At 38.0% G+C, this 18,918-nt stretch overlaps 1 protein-coding gene across 8 annotated transcripts in view; it reads left to right on the top strand.

Moving 5' to 3' along the window:
- add1 (adducin 1 (alpha)) overlaps nucleotides 1-18,918 on the top strand; it is a 173,261-nt gene that overhangs the window by 93,108 nt on the left and 61,235 nt on the right. For all 8 annotated transcript variants that reach the window (XM_059974140.1, XM_059974139.1, XM_059974138.1 and 5 more), the window contains 5 exons: nucleotides 1,479-1,559; nucleotides 2,330-2,479; nucleotides 3,636-3,779; nucleotides 16,945-17,043; nucleotides 18,733-18,906. In XM_059974140.1, coding sequence (XP_059830123.1) covers nucleotides 1,479-1,559; nucleotides 2,330-2,479; nucleotides 3,636-3,779; nucleotides 16,945-17,043; nucleotides 18,733-18,906 — 648 coding nt within the window. The remainder of the gene's footprint in view (nucleotides 1-1,478; nucleotides 1,560-2,329; nucleotides 2,480-3,635; nucleotides 3,780-16,944; nucleotides 17,044-18,732; nucleotides 18,907-18,918) is intronic.

Here is an 18,918-nt window from a genome sequence, read left to right as displayed (position 1 = left end):
TCATTTACTCTGTCAAAACGCACAGTGATTAGCCAAACATAATTTTCTTCTGTAACTGCATGTTGACTGTTCAATCACATTATTATTTTCTAAATGTCTTGATATTACATCTGTTTTATATCCAGCAATTTCTTCTTTACTGATGTAATTCTAACTGGTCAGTGGCTCTGTTTTCTCTCTCCTTTCATAAATAACGGGATCCCATTTGTTATTTTCCAATCTGTTGAAACTATAGCAGAGTGTGCAGCACTGACTGGTCTCCCAGTGAGGAGGTTGAGGATCCATTGCAGAGGGAGGTACAGAGGCCTTGGTTTTGAAGCAACACATAAAATGCTGGAGGAACTCAGCAGGCCAGACAGCATCTATGGAAAAGAATAAACAGTTGGTGTTTTGGGCTGAGACCCATCTTCAGGGGATGGAAGGGGAGAGGTCAGAGTAAGGTGGTGGGAAGGGAGATAAAAGTATAAGGTGATAGGTGAAACTGGGAGATGGAGGGGGTGGAGGTAAAGAGATGGAGAGTTGATTGAGGAAAGAGATGAAAGGTTGAAAGAGGGAGAATCTGATAGAAGGTGGGAGGGTAGAACACAATGGAAGAAAGAGGGGGAGCTCCAGAGGGATGTGATGGGCAGGTATGGAGATGAGGTGAAAGAGGGAGCCAGAAATGGGGAATGGTGAAAGGCTGGGGCATTACGTAGGTTTTGAAGCTTTTTAATCAGTACTGTGAAGGGATGATGGTGTTGAATGGCGAGTTGTAATCAATAAACACCTGTCTCTCCACCATTGAGCACTTCAAAAGTCGATGCCTCAATGCGGCATCCATCATTAAGGGAGTCTAGTCATCCAGGATGTGCTCTCCAGGGAGGAACTGCAGGAGTCAGAAGGCACCCAACTCGACATTTTAGGAACAGTTTCTTCCCGTCCACCATCAGATTTCAGAATGGTCCATAAACATGATCTCACTATTTTCCTTTCGTTTTGCACTACATCTTTATTTTTTTATTTCTAATTGCAACTTATAGTAATTTGTTGTTTTTGCACTGTACTGCTGCCACAAAACAACAAATTTCATGACACATGTCAGTGATGATAAACCTGATTCTGAGAATTAATAAATTCTTTAAAAATGATAGAGCATTCATTCTCTCCTTAGCAATCTTCTTTAAAAGCTCTGAGGTGTAACTCATTAAGTCATTTGAGTTCTATTAGCTTTCAGGTTCATTAACCTCACTTATTTTCTTACTCAAGCTCACTCATATTTCCAGGTTATGCATATGCTGGATTGAACAAACTAACATAGGGTAGAATCATGACCTAGTGCTCTTGAGAAGATCACAAGTTATCAGCTACTTAGAGCAAAATCTCTATTTAAGATGGCTACTTCTGTCACCTTAAAAACAAATGACTTTTTGTGCATGTTTGATGTTGGTTGTTTTGCCAATGAGTAATATTTAAATGCAGCGTATTGATCTTTTGCATAGGTGCGAGTCAGCTCAGAACAGGAACACTTTCTCATTGTCCCTTTTGGCCTTCTTTACAGTGAGGTCACAGCATCAAGTTTGGTGAGTAGTGGCACATATTCAAGTTTCACCTGCATTTAATTTCTTACTCCATCTATAAAGCTATAAAACTTGTGGAGCATTCCCTTGTAAAGCTCAATCATATTCCAAATAAGCAACTGCTAAAAGCAACCTCTTCAACCCCCCCCCCCCCCACATCCCTACATAATTCATAGATCACGACATAAAGGTCCAATATGTGGAATAAGTTAGTTCTTTAAATTTATGTGGAGGTGAAATATTGGGATCGTTACTTTTGAGGGGAAAAATATCCTATAGGAATGCATTTCCACTTAAAACATGGGATTCAATGGGGAAGTGGAGTTTTATGACTCGAAAAATCTTGATTTATAGATGGTTTTCTTGCAACTCGACTCCTCCATGATGGTGAGGTTGGGGATCACCTTTACTGGATGACCAGCACCTGGCTAATCAAGAACCTATCTATTTGCCTTAATGGGTACTGACATGAAAAAAACCCTGCGTTTTTAACATATCTGGTCTTGAGAAAATATGCAGATACTAGAAATCAGAGCAGCACACACAAGTTGCTGGAGGAACGCAGCAGGCCAGGCAGCATCTATGGAAAAGAGTAAACACTTGATGTCTCGGCCTGAATTGTTGATTGTTTACTCTTTGCCATAGATGCTGCCTGGCCTGCTGAGTTCCTCCAGCATTTTGTGTGTCTTTCCTTGAGAAAAGTCCAGTTTAAGGTAATGATGTTTAACATTGACTGTCTGTAAAAGTAGTTTAAATTGGTCTGTGTTTTACAGGTTAAAGTTAACCTTCAAGGTGATATAATTGATCGTGGTTGTACCAATTTGGGAATAAACCAAGCTGGCTTTACCTTGCACTCTGCGATCTATGCAACTCGGCCAGACGTCCGCTGCATCGTACACATTCACACACCAGCTGGGGCTGCAGTAGGTTCTCATTTGTTTTCATATCTTTCAGAATACATGAATTTACAGTGCACTTTCAATTTGGAAATATTTTCTAATCTGTTCAATATGATATTTTCCACCATTTAACTTTCTTGGTGTAACTGGCCTTATGGGATCGTAAAATTTATTTTAATATTATTTATTTGTTCACAATATGTGAATATCATTTGTAATGGTTCCACTTACTGTTGGATGATGGCCTTTTAGTGAGAAGTGTGATTCAAAAGGTCACTTTATGATGCAAATAATTGGAGGATTTAGAGATTATAGGGGTACTGGTAGCATCATCAGCACTGATCTTTTTACAAAACAGCCTCTTGAGAGTCATTAAACATCAGGTTTTCAGTAAAATTTATTGTTGCAGGAGAATCAGGATATTTATTAGTCTGGTAAAATCTGATAATTTCATTACTCAGAGTAATTTCTTCAGATTCCAATGTAATTTATTTTATAAAACAATTGTTGCAATTATTTCTGTAATGTTTCAAAGTATAGTTTTGTTGGGGAAAGAAGTAATCACAAACTACATTTTATTTCTAAATTAGTTTTCATTTAGACCAAATTGTATAGAGGATAAAAATAAATCCATGCCTTATGAAGTTCAAAGTAAATTTATGATCAAAGTACATATGTTTCCATATGCTACCTTGAGATTTATTTGCTTACAGGAAAATAAATAAATAAAGTTTGTTGAAAACTGAATAACAAAGACTGACAAACATCCAATGTGCAAAAGAGGATAAAGTGTGCCAAAATAAAAAATTTAAAATAAAATTAGAGAATGAGTTGTAGTTCTTTAGTTCTTGAAAGTGAGCCAGTTGGTTGTGGAGACAGTTTAGCATTGAGGCGATTGAAGATGTCTTCATTGGTTCAGGAGCCCGATGGCTGTAGGGTAACAATTGTTTCTGACCATGCTGGTGTGAGACTCAAATTGTTGAAATAGCTAAATTATTTTATTAACTGCAAGGCTGATCATTGATATCTGTTAAGAATTAATTGTAATTGGGTTTTTAATGTTATTTTGTGTGGAAATTATTGTAATTGATGATTTTAAGATAAATATTTAAATTTGATTTTGTTGCTCAAGTACTGGCTTTTTGATTAAATGTTATAATAACTATTTTGTTTTTGTCAGGTGTCTGCAATGAAGTGTGGCCTGCTACCAATCTCCCCAGAAGCACTGACCCTTGGAGAGATAGCTTACCATGATTACCATGGAATCCTTGTGGATGAAGGAGAAAAGATACTAATACAGAAAAATCTGGGCCCCAAAAACAAGGTGAGCATTTTCACTGCAGTAGTACTTAGATTTTCCAAGTTTGTAAAGGAAACTGCTGGTATATTTTTGAACCTTTCCAAATCGTTTCTCGAATTGATGGAGATGAACATTGATGACTTGTTTGATGGTGACATATCACTACAAGTACTTTAAAATACAGTCCATTTTGCAATGAATGTTTTCCTTGCTGGTGTCCCAAGAAAGGTTGTAATCATCGTTCACGTCAATTCATGGAGTACAATTCTGAAAATTCTGAAAGCAGATCTGAAAGCCTTTCCATTCAGGTAGTGAAAATGCTAATACTTTTTGAGTATTCTGCTTCATTGATCTTGATCGCAAATTAGTCAGCATTATTCAGACTGGGGATATGTAATCCAATTTCATTCTATGAATGCATCTTCATCTCTCATCAATATACAATCCTCTTTGAAAGATTGTAAAGGGTCTGAAGGAGGTTCATGAATTATCCTGGGAATGGAAGGGTGAACATGTGAGAAGTGTATGGTCGCTCCAAGCCTTTACTTGCTAGAGTTTAGAAGAATTGAGGGGGAATCTCATTGAAACCTATCAAATATTGAAGGCCCTAATTAGAGTGGATGTTGAGAGTCTGGGACAGAGATGGAAGAATTCTTTTAGCCAGGGGTGATGAATCTGTGGAGTTCATTGCCAAAGATCTCTGGAGGCCAAGTCATTGGATATATTTAAGAGGAGGTTGATAGGTTCTTGATTAGTAAGGGTGTCAAAGGTTGTGGGGAGAAGGCAGGAGAATGGGGTTGAGATGGATACTAAATCAGCCATAAGATCTAGGAGCAGAAGTAGACCATTCGGCCTACTGAGTCTGCTCCACCGTTCAATCATAGGCTGATCCAATTCTTCCAGTCATCCCCACTTCCCTTCCTTCTCCCCATATCCTTTGATGTCCTGGCTAATCAAGAATGTATCTATTTGTCTTAAATGCACCCAGTGACTTGGCCTCCACAGCTGCTCATGGCAGCAAATTCCTCAGATTTACCACCCTCTGACTAAAGTAATTTCTCCGCATCTCTTTTCCAAGTGTACGTCCTTTAATCCTGAAGTTGTGTCCTCTTGTCCTAGACTCCCCTACCATGGGAAATAACTTTGCCATATCTAATCTGTTCAGGACTTTTAATATTTGGAATATTTCTATGAGATCCCCCCCTCATTCTCCTGGGAGTACAGCCCAAGAGCTGCCAGATGTTCCTCATACGGTAAACCTTTTCATTCTTGGAATCATTCTCATGAATCTTCTCTGAACCCTCTCCAATGTCAGTATATCCTTCCTAAAATAAGGAGCCCAAAACTGCACAGAATACTCCAAGTGTGGTCTCACGAGTGCCTTATACAGCCTCAACATCACATTCCTGCTCTTGTATTCTATTCCTCTAGAAATTAGTGCCAACATTGCATTCACCGCCTTCACCACCGACTCAACCTGGAGGTTAACCTTTAGGGTATCTAAATAATAGTCTGCCCATTTATTTCTTCCAGCAAAATGCATGACTGTACACTTTCCAACATCGTATTTCATTTGCCACTTCTTTGCCCATTCCCCTAAACTATCTAAGTCTCTCTACAGGCTCTCTGTTTCCTTGGCTAGTTCTCCTCTCATGCCATTGTAATTTCCTTTATTCAACTGAAATACCGACACATTGGAATTCAGTTTCTCCCAATCAAATTTCAAAGAGAACTCTGTCATATTGTAAACACTGTTCCCTAAGGGTTCCTTAACGTTAAGTTCTCTTATCAGCTCCAGATCATTGCACAACACCCACTCCAGCACAGCCGATCCCCTTGTGGGCTCAACAACAAGCAGTTATAAAAAGCCATCCCTTAACATTCTATAAATTCTCTCTCCTGAGGTCCAGTATTGGCCTGGTTTTCCCAATCCACTTTCATATTAAAATCCCCTACGATTACCATGACGTTGCCCTTCTGACATGCCTTTTCTATCTCCTGCTGTAATTTGTAATCCACATCCCGGCTGCTGCCATGATGGTCTGAATTATCTAATTTTACACCTATGTCTTATGGTCTAAAGAAATGATCATGCATTTTATTACTTTAATCTTGGGAGAGATTTTAATTTTGAGAGTCTTCATAATTGAGTTTCAAAGTGCAGTATGAATTGTATGTACACATCTAAATGAAAAGACCTAAATGAATTTACTTATTGTTAAACTTATTACAAAGTAACAAATTTAAAGGTGTACAATAGAGCCTACCCCTATCAATGGCTTCACATTGAAATTGAGTGGTTTCATTTTATTAGGTTTGCATATAATTAATCTGCTCCTACAGAGCAATATTCCCCCAATTTGTAATGACCAGCAAAAATCTTGTGTTCTGCAGTTTTTTTGCCCAGTGACAACAATAAGTGCACACTGAATTTTTAAGTAGAAGTAAACCTGAAGATATTCCAAGGATGACAAGCCCAGTTTGTTGTTCATTGTTTAAAAGAAATAAAATAAATCCTGACCTCATGAGCTTCTAGTGTAACAGCTTTTAGTGTTTCATTAAGCCATTCTGTTTTAATTGGACCATTAGTTCTTTTGCACTTCATGTCCTTTGCTTCTTTGGAATTTGATATAGTGAATCAATAATTTCTTCAATTAAAAATGGTATAAATAAACCAGTTCTGAAATTTGCTGACAAATCATTGCAAACTCCACATTGTTAACGCTGTCAGCATCAGAAATGTGATTGTGTTTGTGTACTATCATGAAATAAACTTAACATGCCATTGAGGCAGAGGGTGACAACCTTTAGTGTGCAATTTAAATTCCTTTGTGCACTAATAGCAAAAAATGTGTGCATGTGCATGCTTTAGAGGGAACATTGCTGTAGAGTTTGATGTACTATGCATTACTTCCATTGAGTTCTGCACTATAATCATTGTGGTTATGATACTGAGCTAGCAAACTGTAGGGAAAGTTCAAATCACAATACGAAATCAGTAACAAGTTAAGAAGTCAACTTTCTTTTCATTTGAAGCACGTGCATCAGGTAAGGCATATGGAATTTTTGTCCTGATGAAATCTTTGAGATTGATTCCAGTGATGGTATCCATCACTGTCAGCAGAAAGAAATCAATGCAAATTAAGCAGCTTCAGTCAATTTTTACCACAGCAATTTTGCTTTCTTTAAGTGCAAAATTGGAAGTATCAGCGCAAAATGGAGGGAAATGTTCAAAATAAATTTATTATCAAAGTTTGTAAACCATATACAACCTTGAAATACATCATCTTGCAAACATGTACCAAACAAAGAAACACAACAAAATCCACAAAAAACCACACACAAAAAAGAACAACAAACATCTAATGTTCAAAAAGATACGGTACATTAGTACATTTTAGCATGACCTGGAAGGCTACAAGCAGAGTGTTTGGATGTAGTATCTATGTACAATGGCTACTTAATGATCACTACGGATGTGGTAGGCCGAAGGGGATGTTTCTGTGCTGAATGGCTCTGACTACAAGTGTTTCCACCCCACCCCCACCCACCACAAAGGTACAGCATACCTATGAAACCTTTCTTAAGCCAAAATGGTGTAAAGTGATTAATTTATATGGAAAAAATTTTCTTAAAAGTGAAAATCCTGGGGGACGTCACGTGATGATGTAGGATCGAGACGCTGGAACCCAGCTCTCCCGTAAAAAATCAATAAATTAATGTCTAAGTGAAGAAAAGTTAGTCAATACTTTCTAAAAGTTACTTATAAACTACTCCGGATTGTTTCAAATTATGCCTCACAAACAGAAGATGAAGAAAACTACTACCGTGAAGGCAACGCAAGTTGGAACAGAGTCAAGGCCCACTTCTGCCAAAGAACCGCGGGCTCAGGTACGTGATACCGCCGGCGATACAGAACAGGAAACTGCAGCAACATCGACCATTTCTAAAGGAAAAGATCAACGAGAACTGCGCAAACATGAAGGAAGGAGCATGCGCAAACAGGAGCTTCCAGAACTACAAATCCCAGTTACGACTGAAACCGAAAGTGAAAGTGAATCTGAGAGAGAGTCAGAGTCTCTGGAAAAATCAGACGAAGATAGAGGCAAAAGTCTTTCTGGAAATATAGAAAAGACTTTGATGCAAATAATGTGTAAACTAGGCGCATTAAAAGTAATCAAAAGAAAAATGACAAATATGGAGATGATGTTTGATAAAATGACAAAAAGACAAGAAAAAATGGAAAGGAGAATTATAGATTTGGAAACTACAACGGAAGACATAGTTGAAAGAATGAATAAAATGGAAAATGATACTACTGCCTGGACATCAGAAAGAAAACAATTTATGGAAAAAATTGATAAACTTGAAAATTTTAGTAGATGAAACAATATTAAAATTGTTGGACTTAAAGAAGATATAGAAGGAGAAGATCCAATAATTTTTTTTCAAAAATGGATCCCTGAAAAATTGGAAATGGAAGAAGATACTCTAATTGAGATCAAAAGGGCTCATAGAGCCCTTAAGGCCAAGATCTCAAGCTGATCAAAATCCACGATCAATTTTGATAAGATGCTTAAGATACCAAGATAAAGAAAAGATCCTGAAGGCAGCTGCCCAACGTGCCAAAAAGAGAAACGGGCCATTGATGATAGCAGAGAAGGCAGTTCTTTTTTATCCTGATATAAGTTATAACCTTTTGAAGAGAAAGAAGGAATTTAACCCAGTGAAAAATGTCTTATGGGAAAAGGGTTATAAATTTATAATGCGTCACCCAGCAACGCTGATAATTTTTTTGGAGGAGGGAAAAAGAAGATTTTTTAACGATTATCGAGAAGCGGAGGAGGTCGCACAAAAACTTCCATCTGTTTGCTAATTACACATAGAGACTTCCAAGCGTGATGGATTAAAGATGAAGGTAGAGACAGTGAATGGAAGTGATGGACATTTAAGGATGATACAGGGGAGAAAAGCAAAATTTCAGAAATACTAATTGAGAATAGTATTTTTTTTCTTCTTTTATATATATATATATATATATATATATACACACACATACATATACACTTTTCTCTGTTGCGGGGGGGCTGGGGAGCTTTGGATCAGTTACTGTGGGATTCGCGTGTGTAATCATGGCGATTGCCATGACCCGTACAACAGAGGGGGGTAATGTTGTGTTCCTTTTTTTTCACAACATTAGTAGGGGGGTATTTTGTTTTTTTCTTTATACTCTATTTTTCTTCTATCTTTCAGCCTGAATGATTGGTGGGGACACACATAGCAACATGGAGAATTTTAAAAAGATTTCCCAAGATGCCACGAAAGTTGAAAGATTAGGTATTATTATAGCTTGGAGTAACATAATTAAAAATAATGACTAATTTACTGAATTTTTTAGGTTTTAATGTTAATGGGCTTAATGGACCGGTAAAAAGAAAAAGAATTCTAACATACATTAAAAAAATGAAAACAGATATAGCTTTTTTACAAGAAACACATTTAACAGACAAAGAACACCAGAAATTAAAAAGAGACTGGGTTGGAAATGTTATTGCAGCTTCATTTAATTCAAAGGCGAGAGGAGTTGCAATTTTGGTTAATAAAAATTTACCAATTAAAATACAAAATGTATTAATTGATTCGACGGGGAGATATGTAATTATACATTGTCAAACTTTTTTGGAACTATGGACTCTTATGAATATTTATGCACCAAATGAAAATGATGTAAAATTTATACAAGAGGTCTTTTTGAATTTGGCTAATGCACATGACAAAATATTAATAGGTGGAGATTTTAACTTTTGTCTAGATCCAGTTTTAGATAGATCAACAAAGGCGGTCACAAAATCAAAAGTAGTAAAATTAACTCTATCATTGATGAAAGATTTAAACTTGAGTGATATATGGAGAAGAATTAATCCAAAAGAAAGAGATTACTCATTTTATTCAAATAGACATAAAACATAGTCAAGGATAGATTTTTTCCTATTATCAACGAATATTCAAGATAGAGTGAAAAATGTGGAATATAAAGCGAGAATATTGTCAGATCATTCTCCTTTGATAATGACAATGATAATGACAGATAAAGAGGAATCAATTTATAGATGGAGATTTAATTCAATGTTACTAAAACGTCAAGGTTTTTGTGATTTTATGAAAAAGCAGATTCAGTTCTTTTTAGATACAAATTCACATTCAGTTGATAAATTTATATTGTGGGAAGCAATGAAGGCATACTTGAGAGGTCAGATAATAAGTTATACTTCTAAAATTAAGAAGGAATATATGATAGAAATAGATCAATTGGAAAAAGAGATTACAAAATTAGAAAAAGAATCTCAAAGAAATATGACAGAAAAACAAAGAGAACTTATTAATAAGAAGTTACAATATAATACACTCCAGACATATCGAACAGAAAAAGCAATTATGAGAACTAAACAGAGATATTATGAACTAGGTGAAAGATCACATAAGGTCCTTGCATGGCAGTTAAAAACAGACCAGACTTCTAAAACAATAAATGCAATTCAAACAAGAGTAAATAAAATTACTTATAAACCTTTAGAAATTAATGAAACTTAAGAATTTTTATTCTGAGTTGTATAAATTAGAATCACAAAATGATAGTGTCAAGATAGAAAGATTTTTATCGCAAATAACTCTTCCAAAATTGAATTCGGAGAACAGAAGGGATTAGATATGCCTTTTACATTGAAAGAGGTCGAAGAAGCCCTAGGATCACTTCAAAGTAATAAATCTCCAGGAGAAGATGGTTTTCTGCCTGAATTTTATAAAAAGTTTTAAGATTTATTAATTCCTCCGTTTATGGAGTTAATACATCAAGTGGAAAGAACGCATAAACTTCCAGAATCTTTTTCGACAGCTATTTTAATAGTATTGCCAAAAAAAGATAGAGATCTTTTAAAGCCAGCATCATATAGACCTATTTCTTTATTAAACACTGATTATAAAATAATAGCAAAAATCTTATCTAACAGATTATCTAAATACTTACCAAAATTAGTACATATGGATCAAACAGGATTTATTAAAAACAGACAATCGGTAGATAATGTAACTCGGTTATTTAGTATAATTCATTTGGCACAAAAGAGGGAGGAAATGAGTGGCAGTTGCTTTGGATGCAGAAAAAGCACTTGATAGATTGGAATGGGATTTTTTTATTTAAAGTATTGGAAAAATATGGATTAGGAGTATCTTTTAAAAAATGGATTAAAACCTTAAATATTAATCCCAAAGCTAAAGTAGTGACAAATGGTCAAATTTCAACACCATTTCAGCTAACGAGGTCAACTAGGCAAGGTTGTCCATTATCACCTGCTTTATTCGTGTTGGCGATAGAACCATTAGCTGAATTAATTAGAATGGACACAGATATTAAGGGTTTTAGAGTTAATCAGGAAGAATATAAGATTAACTTATTTGCTGATGATGTTCTGCTTTATTTAACAAACCCATTGCACTCGTTGCGTAAATTATCCTATAGATTAGAAGAATATGGGAAAATACCAGGTTATAAAATAAATTGGGATAAAAGTGAAATTTTACCTCTTACTAAAGGAGATTATAGTCAATGTCGATTAATAATTCAATTTAGATGGACAACAAGTGGTATAAAATATTTAGGTATAAGAGTTGATAATGATATAAAGAACTTGTATAAATTAAATTACTTACCATTACTGGAAAAAAATTCAAGAAGATCTTGATAAATGGATGGTATTACCAATAACATTAGTAGGTAGAGTAAATACCATAAAAATGAATAAATTCCCTAGACTACAATACTTATTTCAATCATTACCAATACAACTACCTCAGAAGTTTTTTCAAGAGTTAAACAAATATGTGAGGAAGTTTCTTTGGAAAGGTAAGATGTCAAGAATATCGTTGGAAAAATTGACATGGAAATTTGATCTAGGAGGGTTACAATTTCCAAATTTGAATTATTATAAAGCAAACCAACTTAGATTTATTGCATCTTTTTTTGAGAAAGATAAACCGGCATGGATTAGAATAGAACTAGATAAAATAAGAGAAAATACACCAGAAGATTTTATATATAAATGGGAATCTAAATGGATACGGGAAAAGAAAGAATCTCCTATATTAAAACATTTGATTGACTTATGGAATAAGATAAATGTTGATGATGAGACAAAGAAATCTTTATTAGCAAAGAGATCTTTAATTCAAAATAGACTTATTCCTTTTACAATGGATAATCAACTTTTCTATAATTGGTTTCAAAAAGGGATTAGATATATAGGAGATTGTTTTGAAGGAGGTATATTAATGTCATTTGATCAATTAAAGAATAAATATAAAGTATCAAACAATACTCTTTTTTTTTGTTACTTCCAACTAAGAGCTTATTTAAGAGAAAAATTAGGTCAAACAATGTTATTGCCGAAATCTAATGGAATAGAAACTTTAATTCAAAAAGGAAAGATTAAAAAATTTATCTCTTGTATGTATAACTTGATTCAAAAACAGGCAATTAAACAAGGAGTCCATAAGTCAAGACAAAAATGGGAAAGTGACTTGAATATTAAAATTGAAGAAACAAATTGGTCAAGACTATGTCTTGATAGTATGACAAATACAATAAATGACCGGTTAAGATTAGTGCAATATAATTATTTACATCAATTATATATTACACCACAAAAAATAAATAAATTAAACCCAAATTTATCCGATCAGTGTTTCCGATGTAACCAAGAAGTCGATACTTTTTTACATTCTACTTGGTCTTGTTCTAAAATTCAACCTTTTTGGACAAATTTAAGAGTTTTATTGGAACAAATTATTGGAACACAGCTTCCACATAATCCAATATTATTTTTACTAGGCGATATTGAAGGGATAAAACCAAAACCCAAATTGAATAAATATCAGAAAGAATTTATAAAAATTGCATTGGCAGTAGCCAAAAAGGCTATTGCAGTTACTTGGAAATCGGATACATACTTAAGTATAGATCGTTGGAAGAAGGAAATTTATGGCTGTATTCCACTTGAAAAAATTACTTACAATTTAAGAGATAAATATGAAACATTTTTGAAAATTTGGCGCCCTTATTTACAAAAGACAGGATTAAGTATATAGGTGCTCCGAAGATGAGATAATTGGTTATTTGGGGAAAGAAATAAATATATATACTAAAGTTATTACGAACTCCATGGAGCATGAGGGGATCTTCCGATATCCAGGCATTCATTCTTTCTTTCTTTTTTTTATATATAGGGATGTTAGGGGGGAGGGGTTAAGGGGAGGGGGGTAGGGTATATATATATTTTTTTCATATATTTTCTTTTATTTCTGTAATTATTTGAAAACTCAATAAAAAAGTTTAATAAAAAAAAGTGAAAATCCTCTTTGGAATGCACAAACAGGTTACTAATGTAGGTCTTTTGTAAAAACAAAGTGGCGTAAAGCGAACATTTGTAAAGCAAGGGACACCTGTACAGTTAGTCCCCAAGTTACAAACACCCGACTTACGAACAACGCGTACTTATGAACCGAGGAAGGAGAACGCCGTCCGCCATTTTAAGTCGGATCGCGATGCTGTCCGACATTTTAAGTCATTGCCGTTGACACTGTTGAGTGTTTAACTTTGTATTTGGCTTAAATTTTTCTTAGTAAGATTCACCCTGACCTCTCTCTTCCCCCCCCCCCCCCCCCCCCCCATCAGCGCTGGGCTCGAGAATGGAGGTTTCCGAGTTTGATCCAGTGACAGACCACTCCCATGCTGGGTTGATGTTGATCCAGTGACTCCTGTATCATCCATGCCAAGTTGATGTTGAGCTCACAGCTCAACCTCATTAAAAAAAACACTGCCACCTCCAGTTTAAATTCCCACGCAGAATATTGTGGAGGATCAAATACCCAAACTCAGCACAGCCCCCACTTGTCGCATTTAACCTGTCTCAGTGAGGTGGTCCTCAGTGAGGTGGAGCTTGGGACCCGCCACCCGCAGTGTTTCTGTTCCATTGACGGGAAGCGATCACAATTGAAAATAAAGTGGAAATAATAAAGCCTTTTGAAAGAGTTGAAATGCCATCAGTCATTGGAAAAGCGTTAGGCTACAGTCGGTCAACGATCGGAACAATTTAAAAGGAAAATGGATAAAGTGAGAATAATGGAGCACGTGAAAGCCCCTGCCCCTATGAAAGCTACAATTATTACTAAGCAACGCAGTGGTTTAATTATTGGAATACATACGTTTCTTAAGTGTTTTATATGTATAGAAAGATAAAATATATTCTATATACTAAGAGAAACGTTTGACTAACTGACGCTAAATAATACTGGATATACTTGTTCCGACTTGCGTACAAATCCGACTTAGATGGACTCAGGAACGGAACTCATACGTAACCTGGGGACTGCCTGTATACTGTTTGGCATGTACCTTTGCAGATGTTGACTCGTGTCCAGATGCTTTTCTTAACGTTTCCATTCTTGTCTAGGGCCACGCATGTTCATTTTCTGCTATTTTCAAAGCTTGGGTGAGTTTAGAACTGGAGGTCCTTGGTTAGGGTGAAAGGTGAAATATTTAAGGAGAATATGAGGGGGAACTTCACTTAAAGTGGTGTGAGTGTGGAATGAGCTGCCAGTGAATGTGGATTCAGTTGCAACATTTAAGAGAAGTTTGGATAAGTACATTGATAGATGGGTACGAAACATTGCAGTGCAGGTGCAGGACACTGGCATGAGGCAGAATAACAGTTCAGCACAGACTAGGTGGGTAGAAGGGTCTGTTTCTGTGCTTTAGTGCTCTGACTCCGTGACCCAAGCCTCCAGTTCTTTAAATAAAAACCAAACTGCTGGAAACATTCAGCAGATTTGGCAACAGCTATGGAAAGACAAAGAGTTAATGCTTCAAGTCAGAAATCTTCCTCGGAATATTCTGTGGATGGATATCCAGAACTGGAAGCTCTGAGGCTGCACAACTGTTCTGCACGCAAAAACATCTGTTTGTATTTGTAGCTCTCTTAAGTCATCCAAATAATACTTTGTGAAATAAAACCTAATTCATTATATTGTACTGATTTATTTCATATGAAAATGGTGGTAGTGTAGCGGTGTGCTACACGCAGCGCTAAAATAACGACACGGAGTAGGTAAACTGCAATTAAAGATGATTTTATTCGAACTTCACAGACTTGCTTTAAAGCCTCCCTCATCCTGCCCTCCCCAGGTGCAGATGCTGTAAGGGACACGTACTCACAAACCCCTGCAGGCTTTTTCCTTTGTTGCGGACCTGGCCTTTGTGCCTGTGCGCTGGCTATTTGTGAGCCGGTTCAAGTGTGCTAGGAAGTGGGTCGCCACATAATCACCGCCCCTCCCCCCCAGAACCTGCGATATACCCCCCAATATCCACAGACTGGGCCGGACCCCTGTTTGGGAGGTCGGCCTCTGCGCCGTGGCGCCGGAAACTTGACCGGTTGCGCCAAGTCCACATGGGCCGGTTTGAGTTGGTCCACCGTGAAAACCTCCTCTCTCCCCCCAACGTCCAGCATGAACATGGACCTGTTGTTCCTGAGCACCATAAACGGCCCCTCATAGGGCCGTTGCAGCGGTGGCCGATGCCCACCCCATCGTACAAACACAAACTTACAGTTCTGCAGGTCTTTGGGTACGCAGGTCAGGTTCTGCCCATGCTGCGAAGTGGGTATGGGGACCACGTCACCGAGCCTCTTGAGTAGTCTGCCCAGGACTGCTGCGGGTTCTTCCTCTTGCCCCCTTGGGGCTGGTATGAACTCCCCGGGGACAACCAGGGGTGTGCCGTACACCAACTCGGCCGACAAGGCGAGCAGATCGTCTTTGGGCACTGTGCCGAGTAGGACCCAGGGAAGCTCGTCCGCCCGGTTAGCTCCTCTCAGGCGGGCCATGAGAGCCGACTTTAGGTGATGGTGGAAACACTCCACTAGTCCGTTCGACTGTGGGTGGTAGGCAGTGGTGTGGTGCAGCTGAGTCCCCAAAAGGCTGGCCATAGCTGACCACAGGCTGGAGGTGAACTAGGGGCCTCTGTCGGAGGTAATGTGGGCTGGTACACCAAAGCGGGACACCCAGGTGGCGATGAGTGCCCAGTCGCAAGATTTGAAGGTGAGCTGGATCGCCTCTGGCCATCTTGTGAACCGGTCCACGATAGTCAAGAGGAGCCGCGCTCCTCGCGACACTGGCAGGGGGCCCACGATATCCACATGAATGTGGTTGAAACGCCGGTGGGTGGGGTGGGACTACTGCAGCAGAACTTTGGTGTGCCGCTGCACCTTGGCTGTCTGGCAGTGCATGCACATTCTGGCCCATTCACAGACCTGCTTGTGGAGTCCGTGCCAAACAAACCTGCTGGAGACCATCCGGACGATTGTCCGGATGGAGGGGTGCACCAAGTTATGAATGGAGTCGAAAACGCGTCACTGCCAAGGTGCCGGGACGACGGGATGGTGCTGGCTGGTGGCGACATCTCAGAGTAGGGTCCTCTCACCTGGGCCTACGGGGAGGTCCTGGAGCTGCAAACCGGAAACTGCGGTTCTGTAACTCGGGATCTCCTCGTCTGCCTGCTGCGCCTCTGCCAGTGGAGCGCCTCAAAGTCTACCCCTTGGGGAAGGGCATGAATGTTAGGGCAAGAGAGCGCGTCTGCCACGACATTGTCCTTACCCGAGATGTGCCGGACATCCGTCGGGGTCACCAATTGTCGCGGTGTACTACACGCAGCGCTAAAATAACGACACGGCGTCGGTAAACTGCAATTAAAGATGATTTTATTCGAACTTCACAGTCTTGCTTTAAAGCCTCCCTCATCCTGCCCTCCCCGGGCGCGGATGCTGTAAGGGACACGTACTCACAAACCCCCGCAGGCTTTTTCCCTTTGTTGCAGACCTGGCCTTTGTGCCTGCGCGCTGGCTATTTGTGAGCCGGTTCAAGTGCGCTAGGAAGTGGGTCGCCACAGTAGCCTTATTAAAAGCAACATCTAGCAGCAAGGGCTTGCTGTTTCAAAGGTACATTTAATGTCAGAAAAATGCATACAATATACATCCTGAAATTCTAAATTAGTAAGTTAGTTATTTACTTATTTACTAAGCAGCTCAAATTAGTAGATGTTGTTAATTGTCATTGTTGCTTGTTTTCATTTTGTTCATTCTGTCAGGTGCTTATTCTGAGGAACCATGGTCTTGTTGCCATTGGAGAAACCATTGAGGAAGCTTTCTATTACATTCACAACCTGGTTGTTGCCTGTGAAATTCAGGTAAGAGAAAACTAACAAATCGCCTTCATCAGATTCTGTAGATGCTAAATTGGTAGTGTTTTTCTCCATCTATCTTGTCAAGATTCATCCTCTTTGTTGGAATATTTCAGTTTTAAATTAATTTTTACCCTTTTTTGTGAAGCTAAACTTTGTTTTCTCTGGTCATGAGTCCCAAGATGCTTCCTGTTCCATCTTCTCTGTATGACCCACTTCAACCCCATGGGAATAGATCCATCAAAGGCCACTTCCTGCTAACTAATCAGAAAATTCTTCTCAATTTAATTGAAAAATTTCAAAATGCAACTCAGTGCTTTTTAAAAAAAACAAATAATAAATATAACAGCAAATTTATCTACGAGTGCGAAGCAGTAAAATATAGTGGAGATTGATACCATCTTAAAAGATTCTAAATTGGAGCATTGGACCAGTGACACTCGAGGCTGGACTAAAAGTGACAGTGGACTAAAAGGGTTGCATGATAGAAATTGAGAAATGTGATTTGGCTTAGTTGCTGTGATGAAATGTAGATGTTCCTACAGTGATGAATGATATTGTTGAAAACAGTGTGAGTTAATTGCCCAGTAGTTCTAGTGCAGGGATATAGCTGGAGGTACATCGGGGTATGTACAGTTGAATATCAGAGTGATGCAAAATGACCTAGAAATAGTGTGACACAGAGCTCAATTAAATAGGTGATGTTTAATCTGCTTTCAGGTTCTTTTATTTTTGCAAAGCTTGTGTAGTTATAATGGGACAATTGTTTTGAAAATAGATTGGCTGAAGATGCGCTTACTGCTGTTTCATCTAAGCCAATAATTATTCAGAGAACTAATTGATGCAGTAAAATTGGAAGTATTTCTGAGAATGATCTGTAACTATATTTTAACTCTTTTTCTGTATGAACATGATTACACCTGAATGCAGCTATTAGCCCAAGTCCTACCAACCAGCCTAATCTTAGATATCACTAATACTTGACCGAGATTAGGCACTTCCTCTGCAACCTATTCATTGATGCTGAGTTTGGGTTTCACCACGGTCATCCAACTCCCAGGATTTATCACAGCCGCGCTTCAGTAAAGGACCACACATCTTAATTCTGAAATAGGCAAAGATAGCTGTCATTAACAGCAAGGCAACTTTTGACATGTACTAGCATCAAAAAGCCATGGTAATATTGAAGACATTGGCATCGTCGTTAAAGCATGGTGTTGGAGCTTTCCCCTCACAGAAAAGTGATTATATTTATTGGAGGTCAGTCCCCTTTGACACCACCGCAGGGGTTTCTTGAGGCATTATCTCAGACTCCACCTGAAATAGCTCCATCTTGAGCTGCTACTTCAATCATAAAGTCTTACTGCCTCAGTTCAGCAGCAGTCGGGGATGACCAGTAAATGCTGGCATTCCCAACATTGCATGTCTTGTAATTTTCAAAAAATGTCTTGTATAGTTACAGCTGGTTAAATTCAACATTTGGTGCTTATTTATTCAGTTGGCTAATTAATTGATTTGTCAAGCAACTTTTATCCAATTTTATTTTGACCAAATTTTATTTTATTCGCCATACTGTTGGTTAAACTTATAAAAATAAATTTTAAATTTATTTGTTACTGCTATCTGATGTGGACAAAAGAGGCAGATGAGGCAAGAAGTTCCATTATTAAAACCTAAATGCTTTTCTGTTTTCAGGTTCGTACAATGGCTAGTGCCGGAGGCCCTGACAATTTGGTTCTCTTGGATCCTGTAAAGTACAAAGCCAAATCTCGCTGTCCTGAGTCATCAGGGGATGAAAATAGTTCACATCCTAAGTGGCTGATTGGGGAGCAAGAATTTGAAGCCTTGATGCGAATGTTGGATAACCTGGTAAGAGCTTGG

Source organism: Hypanus sabinus, chromosome 7, assembly GCF_030144855.1.
Source record: "Hypanus sabinus isolate sHypSab1 chromosome 7, sHypSab1.hap1, whole genome shotgun sequence".
In the NCBI taxonomy this organism is placed as follows: Eukaryota; Metazoa; Chordata; class Chondrichthyes; order Myliobatiformes; family Dasyatidae; genus Hypanus; species Hypanus sabinus.
This window is presented reverse-complemented; position numbering and strand designations above follow the sequence as displayed.